The sequence below is a fragment of the Poromitra crassiceps genome (genome assembly GCF_964638095.1).
Source record: "Poromitra crassiceps genome assembly, chromosome: 8".
Taxonomy (NCBI): domain Eukaryota; kingdom Metazoa; phylum Chordata; class Actinopteri; order Beryciformes; family Melamphaidae; genus Poromitra; species Poromitra crassiceps.
Genome location: NC_139629.1, coordinates 54,531,818 through 54,545,323, shown reverse-complemented (window position 1 = coordinate 54,545,323; position 13,506 = coordinate 54,531,818). Strand labels below are relative to the sequence as shown.

Genomic DNA, 13,506 nt, shown 5'->3' with positions numbered 1-13,506 from the left:
CTATTAACTGGAAGCATTAACTAAGTATTACAGCATTGGTTCCCAAACTTAGGGTCGCGAATGGAATTCAAATAGGGTCGCCTGAAGAAATAAAATTAAAATTAAAATTAAAAAAATATATATAGATATATATATATCTATATATATATAGATATATTTTTTTTTACACCACACAATTTAATATTACCGAAGATGATTAGGGTCACTTGGATTTTGTTTGTTTGTTTGTTTTGAGTTTAAAGTGATACTCTTTAAGATTTCAGTCTTGTTCGCTTGGGTGACACCTATGGTGGTGGGTGGTAATTGCAGGCGAGATCCAAACAGTGTAATGCCACATAATGTCACTATATACTACAAAGGCTGCATCCAAATGGACATAGCCTCAATCAACATTGTGAGTGACAATTTTTTTTAGATTAAAATCTTTTAGATTATAACTTTAAGTCAGGATGCTGAGAATAAAGTCAGAATTCTGCGGGGGGGAAAGAAGCACGTGACATCACTGACGATGTCACTGATGATATTGTGATTTGATGATTTTTGTGACGTCAAAATTCGGTCACAAGCCAAAAAAGTTTGGGAACCCATGTATAGAGGTACTGTCAACATATCAAACCGCCTCATTCTACAATGTATACAAGAGAGGATGGTTCACCTTTGAGAATGTAGTCTGTTAAGAGACCGGGCACCATGTCGCTGTCGTCCCTCATTGCATGTAGAACTGCAAGGCAGGAGAGCCAGACGAATCAACAGGTAACTCTGTGGAACTGATTCAGCAACTATGCTTCAAAACGGTCAATACAGATGGCCACACTCACTCTTGGTCAGGATCTGGAGGTCTTCAATCGAAGGAGGATGTCCTTTTTTCTCATAAGGGATGACCGTGGTCAAATACTGTAAGACATCGGGGGTTTGAGACAACAAATGAAAGATATACAAATTAAAAGTAGAAGATATTTGCTGCACGATGGAGAAAAACAATGGATGTGATTAGACTTCTGTATCTCTTATTGACAGATGTGTTTCACTATATCTTTTTACTTGAAAGAAGAGCCGGTGCACACCCTCACAGTCTTAAGGATAGGTGCGTCGAAGGATAGGGTCAATAAGCAGAAGATAAAGAATTCCCGCACACCATCCAGTAATTGGCAAACATTAATTTAACAACATTTCGGTCGATCAGACCTTCATCAGGTAAAATTTTACTGACTTTTACCTGATGAAGGTCTGATCGACCGAAACGTTAAATTAAAGTTTGCCAATTACTGGATGGTGTGCGGGAATTCTTTATCTTCTCGCTATATCTTTTGAAAAGAAAGGTAAAGTAGAGAATAAGACTCTTAAAGTGGTGTTTTGTGTTACACGAAAAGGGAGACGTTCCCATCAGAGTGACAGCAAATTAACCCAGGAAAGGAAATAGAAAGTAACCTGTCTTTCACTGCACCCACTCCCAAACGTTTGCCGGAAGCCATTTTGAATGACAGTGGAGAATGCCTCCATGCTGAAGCGCTGAACAGACAGGAGGTAAAGCAGAGAGGAGGTAAAGCAGAGAGAACAGGTGAACCAAGATGGAAGATGAGGAAACATGCAGGAGTACATATTAGAAACTAAAACAGCTAAATAAATTGATGAGTCAGTTTGGCAAGAAATGCAGTGAAAAGTGTCTGCGAAAAATTATAGGCTTCGATAAGGGAGAAGAAGAAATTATAGAATAAAACATGTTGAATAGAGTAGAAAGTATTGGGAAATATACAGTAGCTATATATTTATTAGCTAACGGTTACTTTCATTATCGATGAGTGTGTCGTTTATTTTCTGGACTAATCGATGAGTCGTTTGATCTATAAAATGCCACTTTTTCCTCAAAGTCCTCAAAGATGACGTCCTCAAATGTCTTGTTTTTTCCACAACCTAAAGATAGTTGTTTATTATCATAGAAGACTGAAGAAACCAGAAAATATTCACATTTAAGAAGCTGGAATGAGAGAATTGTCATGTTTTTTTCTAAAAAATGTGTATACATGATTACGGTAATTGATTATAAAGAAGTGGTTGGCGATTAATTTTCTGTCAATCGACTAGTCGATTAAAGGACGGCTTTACCGTGGGGAATATGAATATATATTAAATCTCACGCCCCTAAAGTTTTCGAATCCGTTGAAATTTTTGAAATTGCTGGTTCACTGCCAGAGATATCAAGCATCTCTCACATATTTTTTGGGCCAGCCGACGCGTTTCGCGTCATCTGGCCCAAGTCCGCCTTGTGGAAGTCGAGGACCTATGAACTACAATTGTTGTGAGCCATGGTCCCGCCTCTAGAGGTCCTCCACGTCCCTTCAGAGGTCTTGAACAAAAACAAAAGGCAGCCATCTTTTTCCACCACCTAGCCTGCTGTAGCTAGGTTAGCTTTCCATAGCTCCTTGCAAAGAGACCATATCTCGGGAACGGAAGCACGGACAGACAAGGGACTGGCGGCATTGGAAAGCTCGTCAAATTTTACATCTAGTAGTAGGTGCGTTGAAGTAACGAAATCAACACTGAGCAATGTACCCGTTTTTACACATTTTTACATAAAATAGTTACAACATCAGATGCGCGTAACTCCTACGAAAATGCCTTAAAATGCATGAATTTTTTTTTATGAAGACATCTCCCGACATATATACTACCGTTTAATTTGAATTTGGTGCAATTTGGAGGCAATTTTTTTTTAAAGTTTTTCTTGTTCTATTAAATCTTTTTATGTCGAAGCCTTCTTCTTCTTCGACTTTTATGGCGGTTGGCAAGCATATATGTGCATTACCGCCACCTACTGGAGTTTGATATCAGCCAAATGCCTGAGGGGTGGGCGTGGAAACGAAGGCCACGCAAGCCCAGTGCATTGTGGGAAATGTAGGATTTCGGGTTCCCGCACCCGCCCCTCTCCTCCACCACCCCCCCCCCCCACACACACACACACAGAGTGGATTTCGGTTGATATCTCTGGCAGTGAACCTCCAATTTCAAAAATTTCAACGGATTCGAAAACCTTAGGGGCGTGAGATTTAATATATATTCATATTCCCCACGGTAAAGCCGTCCTTTAATCATCTAAATGTTGCAGCTCTACTATATATCCTATAATAAGAAGGCAAAGTGTGTGTGAGAAAGAGAGAGTGGGTGAGTGAGTGAGTGAGTGAGTGAGCAAATTGTGTTCGGGAACAGCTATGGCATTTTACATGCAAACGCACTGAATCTTTCAGGAAGTGTAAGGTGCACCCCTGTGGGTGATTTAACAGTGCTGGATTTTCGAATTAGGTAATTAGGGCTGACTATGCAAAAATGGCTAATTAGTAGCCAAAATGAGTCAACACAGGTTCAGCACCACGGAGAGCTCCATCCGTTAGCTACGGATGGAGCTCACCTGAGTAGAGGAGCAGCCAGGGAAGTGGACTATGAAAACCTGCTGCATGCCAACTCTGTGAGCGAGGCCTGGCTAAATGGCCAGTGATTGTGTGCTCCAAGGGTATCAGGATCACTATACTATATATCCTATAATAAGAAAGCAAAGTCTCTGTGAGTGAGTGAGTGAGCTAACAATGGTGTGGTGTCTCTGTCTGTGAGTGAGTGAGTCAGCTAACAATGGTGTGGTGTCTCTGTCTGTGAGTGAGTGAGCTAACAATGGTGTAGTGTCTCTGTCTGTGAGTGAGTGAGTGAGCTAACAATGGTGTGGTGTCTCGGTCTGTGAGTGAGTGAGCTAACAATGGTGTGGTGTCTCTGTCTGTGAATGAGTGAGCTAACAATGGTGTGGTGTCTCTGTCTGTGAGTGAGTGAAATAACAATGGTGTGGTGTCTGTCTGTGAGTGAGCTAACAATGGTGTGGTGTCTCTGTCTGTGAGTGAGTGAGCTAACAATGGTGTGGTGTCTGTCTGTGAGTGAGTGAGATCACAATGGTGTGGTGTCTCTGTCTGTGAGTGAGTGAGCTAACAATGGTGTGGTGTCTCTGTCTGTGAGTGAGCTAACAATGGTGTGGTGTCTCTGTGAGTGAGCTAACAATGGTGTGGTGTCTGGGAGTGAGTGAGCTAACAATGGTGTGGTGTCTGTCTGTGAGTGAGCTAACAATGGTGTGGTGTCTGTGAGTGAGTGAGCTAACAATGGTGTGGTGTCTCTGTCTGTGAGTGAGTGAGGTAAGAATGGTGTGGTGTCTCTGTCTGTGAGTGAGTGAGCTAACAATGGTGTGGTGTCTCTGTCTGTGAGTGAGTGAGCTAACAATGGTGTGGTGTCTGTCTGTGAGTGAGTGAGCTAACAATGGTGTGGTGTCTGTCTGTGAGTGAGCTAACAAAGGTTGGTGTCTCTGTCTGTGAGTGAGTGAGCTAACAATGGCGTGGTGTCTGTCTGTCTGTGAGTGAGCTAACAATGGTGTCTCTGTCTGTGAGTGACTGAGCTAACAATGATGTGGTGTCTGTTTGTGAGTGAGTGAGCTAACAATGGTGTGGTGTCTCTGTCTGTGAGTGAGTGAGCTAACAATGGTGTGGTGTCTCTGTCTGTGAGTGAGTGAGCTAAAAATGGTGTGGTGTCTGTGAGTGAGTGAGCTAACAATGGTGTGGTGTCTCTGTCTGTGAGTGAGTGAGCTAAAAATGGTGTGGTGTCTGTGAGTGAGTGAGCTAACAATGGTGTGGTGTCTCTGTCTGTGAGTGAGTGAGCTAACAATGGTGTGGTGTCTCTGTGAGTGAGTGAGGTAACAATGGTGTGGTGTCTCTGTCTGTGAGTGAGTGAGCTAACAATGTTGTGGTGTCTCTGTGAGTGAGTGAGCTAACAATGGTGTGGTGTCTCTGTCTGTGAGTGAGTGAGTGAGCTAACAATGGTGTGGTGTCTCTGTCTGTGAGTAAGTGAGTGAGCTAACAATGGTGTGATGTCTCTGCCTGTGAGTGAGTGAGCTAACAATGATGTGGTGTCTCTGTCTGTGAGTGAGCTAACAATGGTGTGGTGTCTCTGTCTGTGAGTGAGTGAGTGGGCTAACAATGGTGTGGTGTCTCTGTGAGTGAGCTAACAATGGTGTGGTGTCTGTGAGTGAGTGAGCTAACAATGGCGTGGTGTCTGTCTGTGAGTGAGTGAGCTAACAATGGTGTGGTGCCTGTGAGTGAGTGAGCTAACAATGGTGTGGTGTCTCTGTCTGTGAGTGAGTGAGCTAACAATGGTGTGGTGTCTCTGTCTGTGAGTGAGTGAGCTAAGAATGGTGTGGTGTCTCTGTCTGTGAGTGAGTGAGCTAACAATTGTGTGGTGTCTCTGTCTGTGAGTGACTGAGCTAACAATGGTGTGGTGTCTCTGTCTGTGAGTGATTGAGCTAACAATGATGTGGTGTCTCTGTGAGTGAGTGAGCTAACAATGGTGTGGTGTATGTCTGTGAGTGAGTGAGCTAACAATGGTGTGGTGTCTGTCTGTGAGTGAGCTAACAAAGGTTGGTGTCTCTCTCTGTGAGTGAGTGAGCTAACAATGGTGTGGTGTCTGTGAGTGAGTGAGCTAACAATGGTGTCTCTGTCTGTGAGTGACTGAGCTAACAATGGTGTGGTGTCTGTCTGTCTGTGAGTGAGTGAGCTAACAATGGTGTCTCTGTCTGTGAGTGACTGAGCTAACAATGATGTGGTGTCTGTTTGTGAGTGAGTGAGCTAACAATGGTGTGGTGTCTGTCTGTCTGTGAGTGAGCTAACAATTGTGTCTCTGTCTGTGAGTGACTGAGCTAACAATGGTGTGGTGTCTGTTTGTGAGTAAGTGAGCTAACAATGGTGTGGTGTCTCTGTCTGTGAGTGAGTGAGCTAACAATGGCGTGGTGTCTCTGTCTGTGAGTGAGTGAGCTAACAATGGGGTGGTTTCTGTCTGTGAGTGAGCTAACAATGGTGTGGTGTCTCTGTCTGTGAGTGAGTGAGCTAACAATGGTGTGGTGTCTGTGAGTGACTGAGCTAACAATGGTGTGGTGTCTCTGTCTGTGAGTGAGTGAGCTAACAATGGTGTGGTGTCTCTGTGAGTGAGTGAGGTAACAATGGTGTGGTGTCTCTGTCTGTGAGTGAGTGAGCTAACAATGGTGTGGTGTCTCTGTCTGTGAGTGAGTGAGCTAACAATGGTGTGGTGTCTCTGTCTGTGAGTGAGTGATCTAACAATGGTGTGGTGTATCTGTCTGTGAGTGCGCTAACAATGGTGTGGTGTCTCTGTCTGTGAGTGAGTGAGTGAGCTAACAATGGTGTGATGTCTCTGTCTGTGAGTGAGTGAGCTAACAATGATGTGGTGTCTCTGTCTGTGAGTGAGTGAGCTAACAATGGTGTCGTGTCTCTGTGAGTGAGCTAACAATGTTGTGGTGTCTGTGAGTGAGTGAGCTAACAATGGCGTGGTGTCTGTCTGTGAGTGAGTGAGCTAACAATGGTGTGGTGTCTGTGAGTGAGTGAGCTAACAATGGTGTGGTGTCTCTGTCTGTGAGTGAGTGAGCTAAGAATGGTGTGGTGTCTCTGTCTGTGAGTGAGTGAGCTAACAATGGTGTGGTGTCTCTGTCTGTGAGTGACTGAGCTAACAATGATGTGGTGTCTCTGTCTGTGAGTGAGCTAACAATGGTGTGGTGTCTGTCTGTGAGTGAGCTAACAAAGGTTGGTGTCTATCTCTGTGAGTGAGTGAGCTAACAATGGTGTGATGTCTGTCTGTCTGTGAGTGAGCTAACAATGGTGTCTCTGTCTGTGAGTGACTGAGCTAACAATGATGTGGTGTCTGTTTGTGAGTGAGCTAACAATGGTGTGGTGTCTCTGTCTGTGAGTGAGCTAACAATGGTGTGGTGTCTCTGAGTGAGTGAGCTAACAATGGGGTGGTTTCTCTGTCTGTGAGTGAGCTAACAATGGTGTGGTGTCTCTGTATGTGAGTGAGTGAGCTAACAATGGTGTGGTGTCTCTGTCTGTGAGTGAGTGAGCTAACAATGGTGTGGTGTCTCTGTCTGTGAGTGAGTGAGCTAACAATGGCGTGGTGTCTGTCTGTGAGTGAGTGAGCTAACAATGGTGTGGTGTCTGTGAGTGAGTGAGCTAACAATGGTGTGGTGTCTCTGTCTGTGAGTGAGTGAGCTAAGAATGGTGTGGTGTCTCTGTCTGTGAGTGAGTGAGCTAACAATGGTGTGGTGTCTCTGTCTGTGAGTGAGTGAGCTAACAATGGTGTGGTGTCTCTGTCTGAGTGACTGCGCTAACAATGATGTGGTGTCTCTGTCTGTGAGTGAGTGAGCTAACAATGGTGTGGTGTCTGTCTGTGAGTGAGCTAACAAAGGTTGGTGTCTATCTCTGTGAGTGAGTGAGCTAACAATGGTGTGATGTCTGTCTGTCTGTGAGTGAGTGAGCTAACAATGGTGTCTCTGTCTGTGAGTGACTGAGCTAACAATGATGTGGTGTCTGTTTGTGAGTGAGCTAACAATGGTGTGGTGTCTCTGTCTGTGAGTGAGCTAACAATGGTGTGGTGTCTCTGAGTGAGTGAGCTAACAATGGGGTGGTTTCTCTGTCTGTGAGTGAGCTAACAATGGTGTGGTGTCTCTGTCTGTGAGTGAGTGAGCTAACAATGGTGTGGTGTCTCTGTCTGTGAGTGAGTGAGCTAACAATGGTGTGGTGTCTCTGTCTGTGAGTGAGTGAGCTAACAATGGTGTGGTGTCTCTGTCTGTGAGTGAGTGAGTGAGCTAACAATGGTGTGGCGTCTCTGTCTGTGAGTGAGCTAACAATGGTGTGGTGTCTCTGTCTGTGAGTGAGTGAGCTAACAATGGGGTGGTGTCTCTCTGTGAGTGAGTGAGCTAACAATGGTGTGGTGTCTGTCTGTGAGTGAGCTAACAATGGTGTGGTGTCTGAGTGAGTGAGCTAACAATGGTGTCTCTATCTGTGAGTGAGTGAGCTAACAATGGTGTGGTGTCTCTGTCTGTGAGTGAGTGAGCTAACAATGGTGTGGTGTCGCTGTCTGTGAGTGAGTGAGCTAACAATGGTGTGGTGTCTCTGTCTGTGAGTGAGTGAGCTAAAAATGGTGTGGTGTCTCTGTCTGTGAGTGAGTGAGCTAACAATGGTGTCTCTATCTGTGAGTGAGCTAACAATGTTGTGGTGTCTGTCTGTGAGTGAGCTAACAATGGTGTGGTGTCTCTGTCTGCGAGTGTGAGTGAGCTAACAATGGTGTGGTGTCTATGTCTGTGGGTGAGTGAGCTAACCATGGTGTGGTGCCTCTGTCTGTGAGTGAGTGGGCTAACAATGGTGTGGTGTCTCTGTCTGTGAGTGAGTGAGCTAACAATGGTGTGGTGTCTCTGTCTGTGAGTGAGTGAGCTAACAATGGTGTGGTGTCTGTGAGTGAGTGAGCTAACAATGGTGTGGTGTCTCTGTCTGTCAGTGAGTGAGCTAACAATGGTGTGGTGTCTCTGTGAGTGAGTGAGGTAACAATGGTGTGGTGTCTCTGTCTGTGAGTGAGTGAGCTAACAATGGTGTGGTGTCTCTGTCTGTGAGTGAGTGAGTTAACAATGGTGTGATGTCTCTGTCTGTGAGTTAGTGAGCTAACAATGATGTGGTGTCTCTGTCTGTGAGTGAGTGAGCTAACAATGGTGTGGAGTCTCTGTCTGTGACTGAGTGAGCTAACAATGGTGTGGTGTCTCTGTGAGTGAGCTAACAATGGTGTGGTGTCTGTGAGTGAGTGAGCTAACAATGGCGTGGTGTCTGTCTGTGAGTGAGCTAACAATGGTGTGGTGTCTGTGAGTGAGTGAGCTAACAATGGTGTGGTGTCTCTGTCTGTGAGTGAGTGAGCTAAGAATGGTGTGGTGTCTCTGTCTGTGAGTGAGTGAGCTAACAATGGTGTGGTGTCTCTGTCTGTGAGTGACTAAGCTAACAATGGTGTGGTGTCTCTGTCTGTGAGTGACTGAGCTTACAATGATGTGGTGTCTCTGTGAGTGAGTGAGCTAACAATGGTGTGGTGTCTGTCTGTGAGTGAGTGAACTAACAATGGTGTGGTGTCTGTCTGTGAGTGAGCTAACAAAGGTTGCTGTCTCTCTCTTTGAGTGAGTGAGCTAACAATGGTGTGGTGTCGGTCTGTCTGTGAGTGAGCTAACAATGGTGTGGTGTCTGTTTGTGAGTGAGTGAGCTAACAATGGTGTGGGGTATGTCTGTCTGTGAGTGAGTGAGCTAACAATGGTGTCTCTGTCTGTGAGTGACTGAGCTAACAATGATGTGGTGTCTGTTTGTGAGTGAGTGAGCTAACAATGGTGTGGTGTCTCTGTCTGTGAGTGAGTGAGCTAACAATGGTGTGGTGTCTCTGTCTGTGAGTGAGCTAACAATGGGGTGGTTTCTCTGTCTGTGAGTGAGCTAACAATGGTGTGGTGTCTCTGCTGTGAGTGAGTGAGCTAACAATGGTGTGGTGTCTGTGAGTGAGTGAGCCAACAATGGTGTGGTGTCTCTGTCTGTGAGTGAGTTAGCTAACAATGGTGTGGTGTCTATGTGAGTGAGTGAGGTAACAATGGTGTGGTGTCTCTGTCTGTGAGTGAGTAAGCTAACAATGGTGTGGTGTCTCTGTCTGTGAGTGCGCTAACAATGGTGTTGTGTCTCTGTCTGTGAGTGAGTGAGCTAACAATGGTGTGGTGTCTCTGTCTGTGAGTAAGTGAGTGAGCTAACAATGGTGTGATGTCTCTGTCTGTGAGTGAGTGAGCTAACAATGATGTGGTGTCTCTGTCTGTGAGTGAGTGAGCTAACAATGGTGTGGTGTCTCTGTCTGTGAGTGAGTGAGCTAACAATGGTGTTGTGTCTCTGTGAGTGAGCTAACAATGGTGTGGTGTCTGTGAGTGAGTGAGCTAACAATGGCGTGGTGTCTGTCTGTGATTGAGTGAGCTAACAATGGTGTGGTGTCTGTGAGTGAGTGAGCTAACAATGGTGTAATGTCTCTGTCTGTGAGTGAGCTAAGAATGGTGTGGTGTCTCTGTCTGTGAGTGACTGAGCTAACAATGATGTGGTGTCTATGTCTGTGAGTGAGCTAACAATGGTGTGGTGTCTGTCTGTGAGTGAGTGAGCTAACAATGGTGTGGTGTCTGTCTGTGAGTGAGCTAACAAAGGTTGGTGTCTCTCTCTGTGAGTGAGTGAGCTAACGATGGTGTGGTGTCTGTCTGTCTGTGAGTGAGTGAGCTAACAATGGTGTCTCTGTCTGTGAGTGACTGAGCTAACAATGATGTGGTGTCTGTTTGTGAATGAGTGAGCTAACAATGGTGTGGTGTATCTGTCTGTGAGTGAGTGAGCTAACAATGGTGTGGTGTCTCTGTCTGTGAGTGAGTGAGCTAACAATGGGGTGGTTTCTCTGTCTGTGAGTGAGCTAACAATGGTGTGGTGTCTGTCTGTGAGTGAGTGAGCTAACAATGGTGTGGTGTCTCTGTCTGTGAGTGAGTGAGCTAACAATGGTGTGGTGTCTCTGTCTGTGAGTGAGCTAACAATGGTGTGGTGTCTCTGTCTGTGAGTGAGTGAGCTAACAATGGTGTGGTGTCTCTGTCTGTGAGTGAGTGAGCTAACAATGGTGTGGTGTCTCTGTCTGTGAGTGAGTGAGCTAACAATGGTGTGGTGTCTCTCTGTGAGTGAGTGAGCTAACAATAATGTGGTGTCTGTCTGTGAGTGAGCTAACAATGGTGTGGTGTCTGTCTGTGAGTGAGTGAGCTAACAATGGTGTCTCTATCTGTGAGTGAGTGAGCTAACAATGGTGTGGTGTCTCTGTCTGTGAGTGAGTGAGCTAACAATGGTGTGGTGTCTCTGTCTGTGAGTGAGTGAGCTAACAATGGTGTGGTGTCTCTGTCTGTGAGTGAGTGAACTAATAATGGTGTCTCTATCTGTGAGTGAGCTAACAATGGTGTGGTGTCTGTCTGTGAGTGAGCTAACAATGGTGTGGTGTCTCTGTCTGTGGGTGAGTGAGCTAACAATGGTGTGGTGCCTCTGTCTGTGAGTGAGTGGGCTAACAATGGTGTGGTGTCTCTGTCTGTGAGTGAGTGAGCTAACAATGGTGTGGTGTCTCTGTCTGTGAGTGAGTGAGCTAACAATGGTGTCTCTGTCTGTGAGTGAGTGAGCTAACAATGGTGTGGTGTCTCTGTGAGTGAGTGAGCTAACAATGGTGTGGTGTCTCTCTGTGAGTGAGTGAGCTAACAATGGTGTGGTGTCTGTCTGTGAGTGAGTGAGCTAACAATGGTGTCTCTGTCTGTGAGTGAGTGAGCTAACAATGGTGTGGTGTCTCTGTCTGTGAGTGAGTGAGCTAACAATGGTGTGGTGTCTGTCTGTGAGTGAGTGAGCTAACAATGGTGTGGTGTCTCTGTCTGTGAGTGAGTGAGCTAACAATGGTGTCTCTATCTGTGAGTGAGCTAACAATGGTGTGGTGTCTGTCTGTGAGTGAGCTAACAATGGTGTGGTGTCTCTGTCTGTGAGTGTGAGTGAGCTAACAATGGTGTGATGTCTCTGTCTGTGAGTGAGTGAGCTAACAATGGTGTGGTGTCTCTGTCGGTGAGTGAGTGGGCTAACAATGGTGTGGTGTCTCTGTCTGTGAGTGAGTGAGCTAACAATGGTGTGGTGTCTCTGTCTGTGAGTGAGTGAGCTAACAATGGTGTGGTGTCTCTGTCTGTGAGTGAGTGAGCTAACAATGGTGTGGTGTCTCTGTCTGTGAGTGAGTGAGCTAACAATGGTGTGGTGTCTCTGTCTGTGAGTGAGTGAGCTAACAATGGGGTCTCTGTCTGTGAGTGAGTGAGCTAACAATGGTGTGGTGTCTCTGTCTGTGAGTGAGCTAACAATGGTGTGGTGTCTCTGTCTGTGAGTGTGAGTGAGCTAACAATGGTGTGGTGTCTCTGTCTGTGAGTGAGTGAGGTAACAATGGTGTGGTGTCTGTCTGTGAGTGAGTGAGCTAACAATGGTGTGGTGTCTGTCTGTGAGTGAGTGAGCTAACAATGGGGTGGTGTCTCTGTGTGTGAGTGAGTGAGTGAGTGAGCTAACAATGGTGTGGTGTCTCTGTTTGTGAGTGAGTGAGCTAACAATGGTGTGGCGTCTCTGTCTGTGAGTGAGTGAGCTAACAAAGGTGTGGTGTCTCTGTCTGTGAGTGAGTGAGCTAACAAAGGTGTGGTGTCTCTGTCTGTGAGTGAGTGAGCTAACAATGGTGTGGTGTCTCTGTCTGTGAGTGAGTGAGCTAACAATGGTGTGGTGTCTGTGAGTGAGCTAACAAAGGTGTGGTGTCTCTGTCTGTGAGTGAGTGAGCTAACAATGGTGTGGTGTCTCTGTCTGTGAGTGAGTGAGCTAACAATGGGGTGGTTTCTCTGTCTGTGAGTGAGTTAACAATGGTGTGGTGTCTCTGTCTGTGAGTGAGTGAGCTAACAATGGGGTGGTTTCTCTGTCTGTGAGTGAGTTAACAATGGGGTGGTGTCTCTGTCTGTGAGTGAGTGAGCTAACAATGGTGTGGTGTCTCTGTCTGTGAGTGAGCTAACAATGGTGTGGTGTCTGTCTGTGAGTGAGTGAGCTAACAATGGTGTGGTGTCTCTGTCTGTGAGTGAGTGAGCTAACAATGGTGTGGTGTCTCTGTGAGTGTAGTCTCGGCTCCCAGACGTTTGGTGAGCTGCGCCACCAAACGTCTGGGAATTTCACTTTCAGAAACTGTCTGTCAGAGCCCGGCGAGAACGGCCGGCAGCAGACACGCCTACATTTATTATTAGAATTTTATTTGGTAGCGGCAATGCCATTTATCATAGTTCCAATATAGAGCAAGACACTGATGTGCTGCAAAGAGAGTTTATACCTGTTGTTTATTTTACAATAATTTTTCCTACCCGGAAGTGGTCCGCTTGCTACTGTGAGTCATCAGCAGGCTCTGTAACGTTAGCCTCGTGATTAACGTGATTAATATGTTTCTCCGCAAACGCGGCAATGTTTTGCGAGACACCCGTTCTGCATGAGCGTCACTGCCCCCAGAAAGCAGGCCCGCCCACAACACTCATGATTGGTTCTCCGATGCAAGGCTTCCAACAGCGCCACCTAACGTTATGCAAAGATTTAAATAGTAATATTCTCAGTCTTACAAGAGTGAAACGGATTAAGACTGAGGGCTGAGTCTACTGTGAGTGAGCTAACAATGGTGTGGTGTCTGTGAGTGAGTGAGCTAACAATGGTGTGGTGTCTGTCTGTCTGTGAGTGAGTGAGTGAGTGAGCTAACAATGGTGTGGTGTCTGTGAGTGAGTGAGCTAACAATGGTGTGGTGTCTCTGTCTGAGTGAATGAGCTAACAATGGTGTGGTGTCTGTCTGTGAGTGAGTGAGCCAACAATGGTGTGGTGTCTCTGTGAGTGAGTGAGCTAACAATGGTATGGTGGCTCTGTCTGTGAGTGAGTGAGCTAACAATGGTGTGGTGTCTCTGTCTGTGGGTGAGCTAACAATGGTGTCTGTCTGTGAGTGAGCTAACAATGGTTTGGTGTCTCTGTCTGTGAGTGAGGTAACAATGGTGTGGTGTCTCTGAGTGAGTGAGCTAACAATGGTGTGGTGTCTCTGTCTGTG

The 13,506-nt window shown here is 45.9% G+C and overlaps 1 protein-coding gene across 1 annotated transcript in view; it reads right to left on the bottom strand.

Annotated features, from left to right (window-relative positions):
* The window catches only part of LOC310781614 (fasciculation and elongation protein zeta-2-like), a gene marked incomplete at both ends in the record, with an annotated part of 43,424 nt that overhangs the window by 365 nt on the left and 29,553 nt on the right, over positions 1-13,506 (bottom strand). Inside the window, 3 exons of the mRNA XM_083642217.1 lie at positions 656-721; positions 819-894; positions 1,429-1,509. Of these exons, the coding sequence (XP_083498343.1) occupies positions 656-721; positions 819-894; positions 1,429-1,509 (223 nt within the window). The remainder of the gene's footprint in view (positions 1-655; positions 722-818; positions 895-1,428; positions 1,510-13,506) is intronic.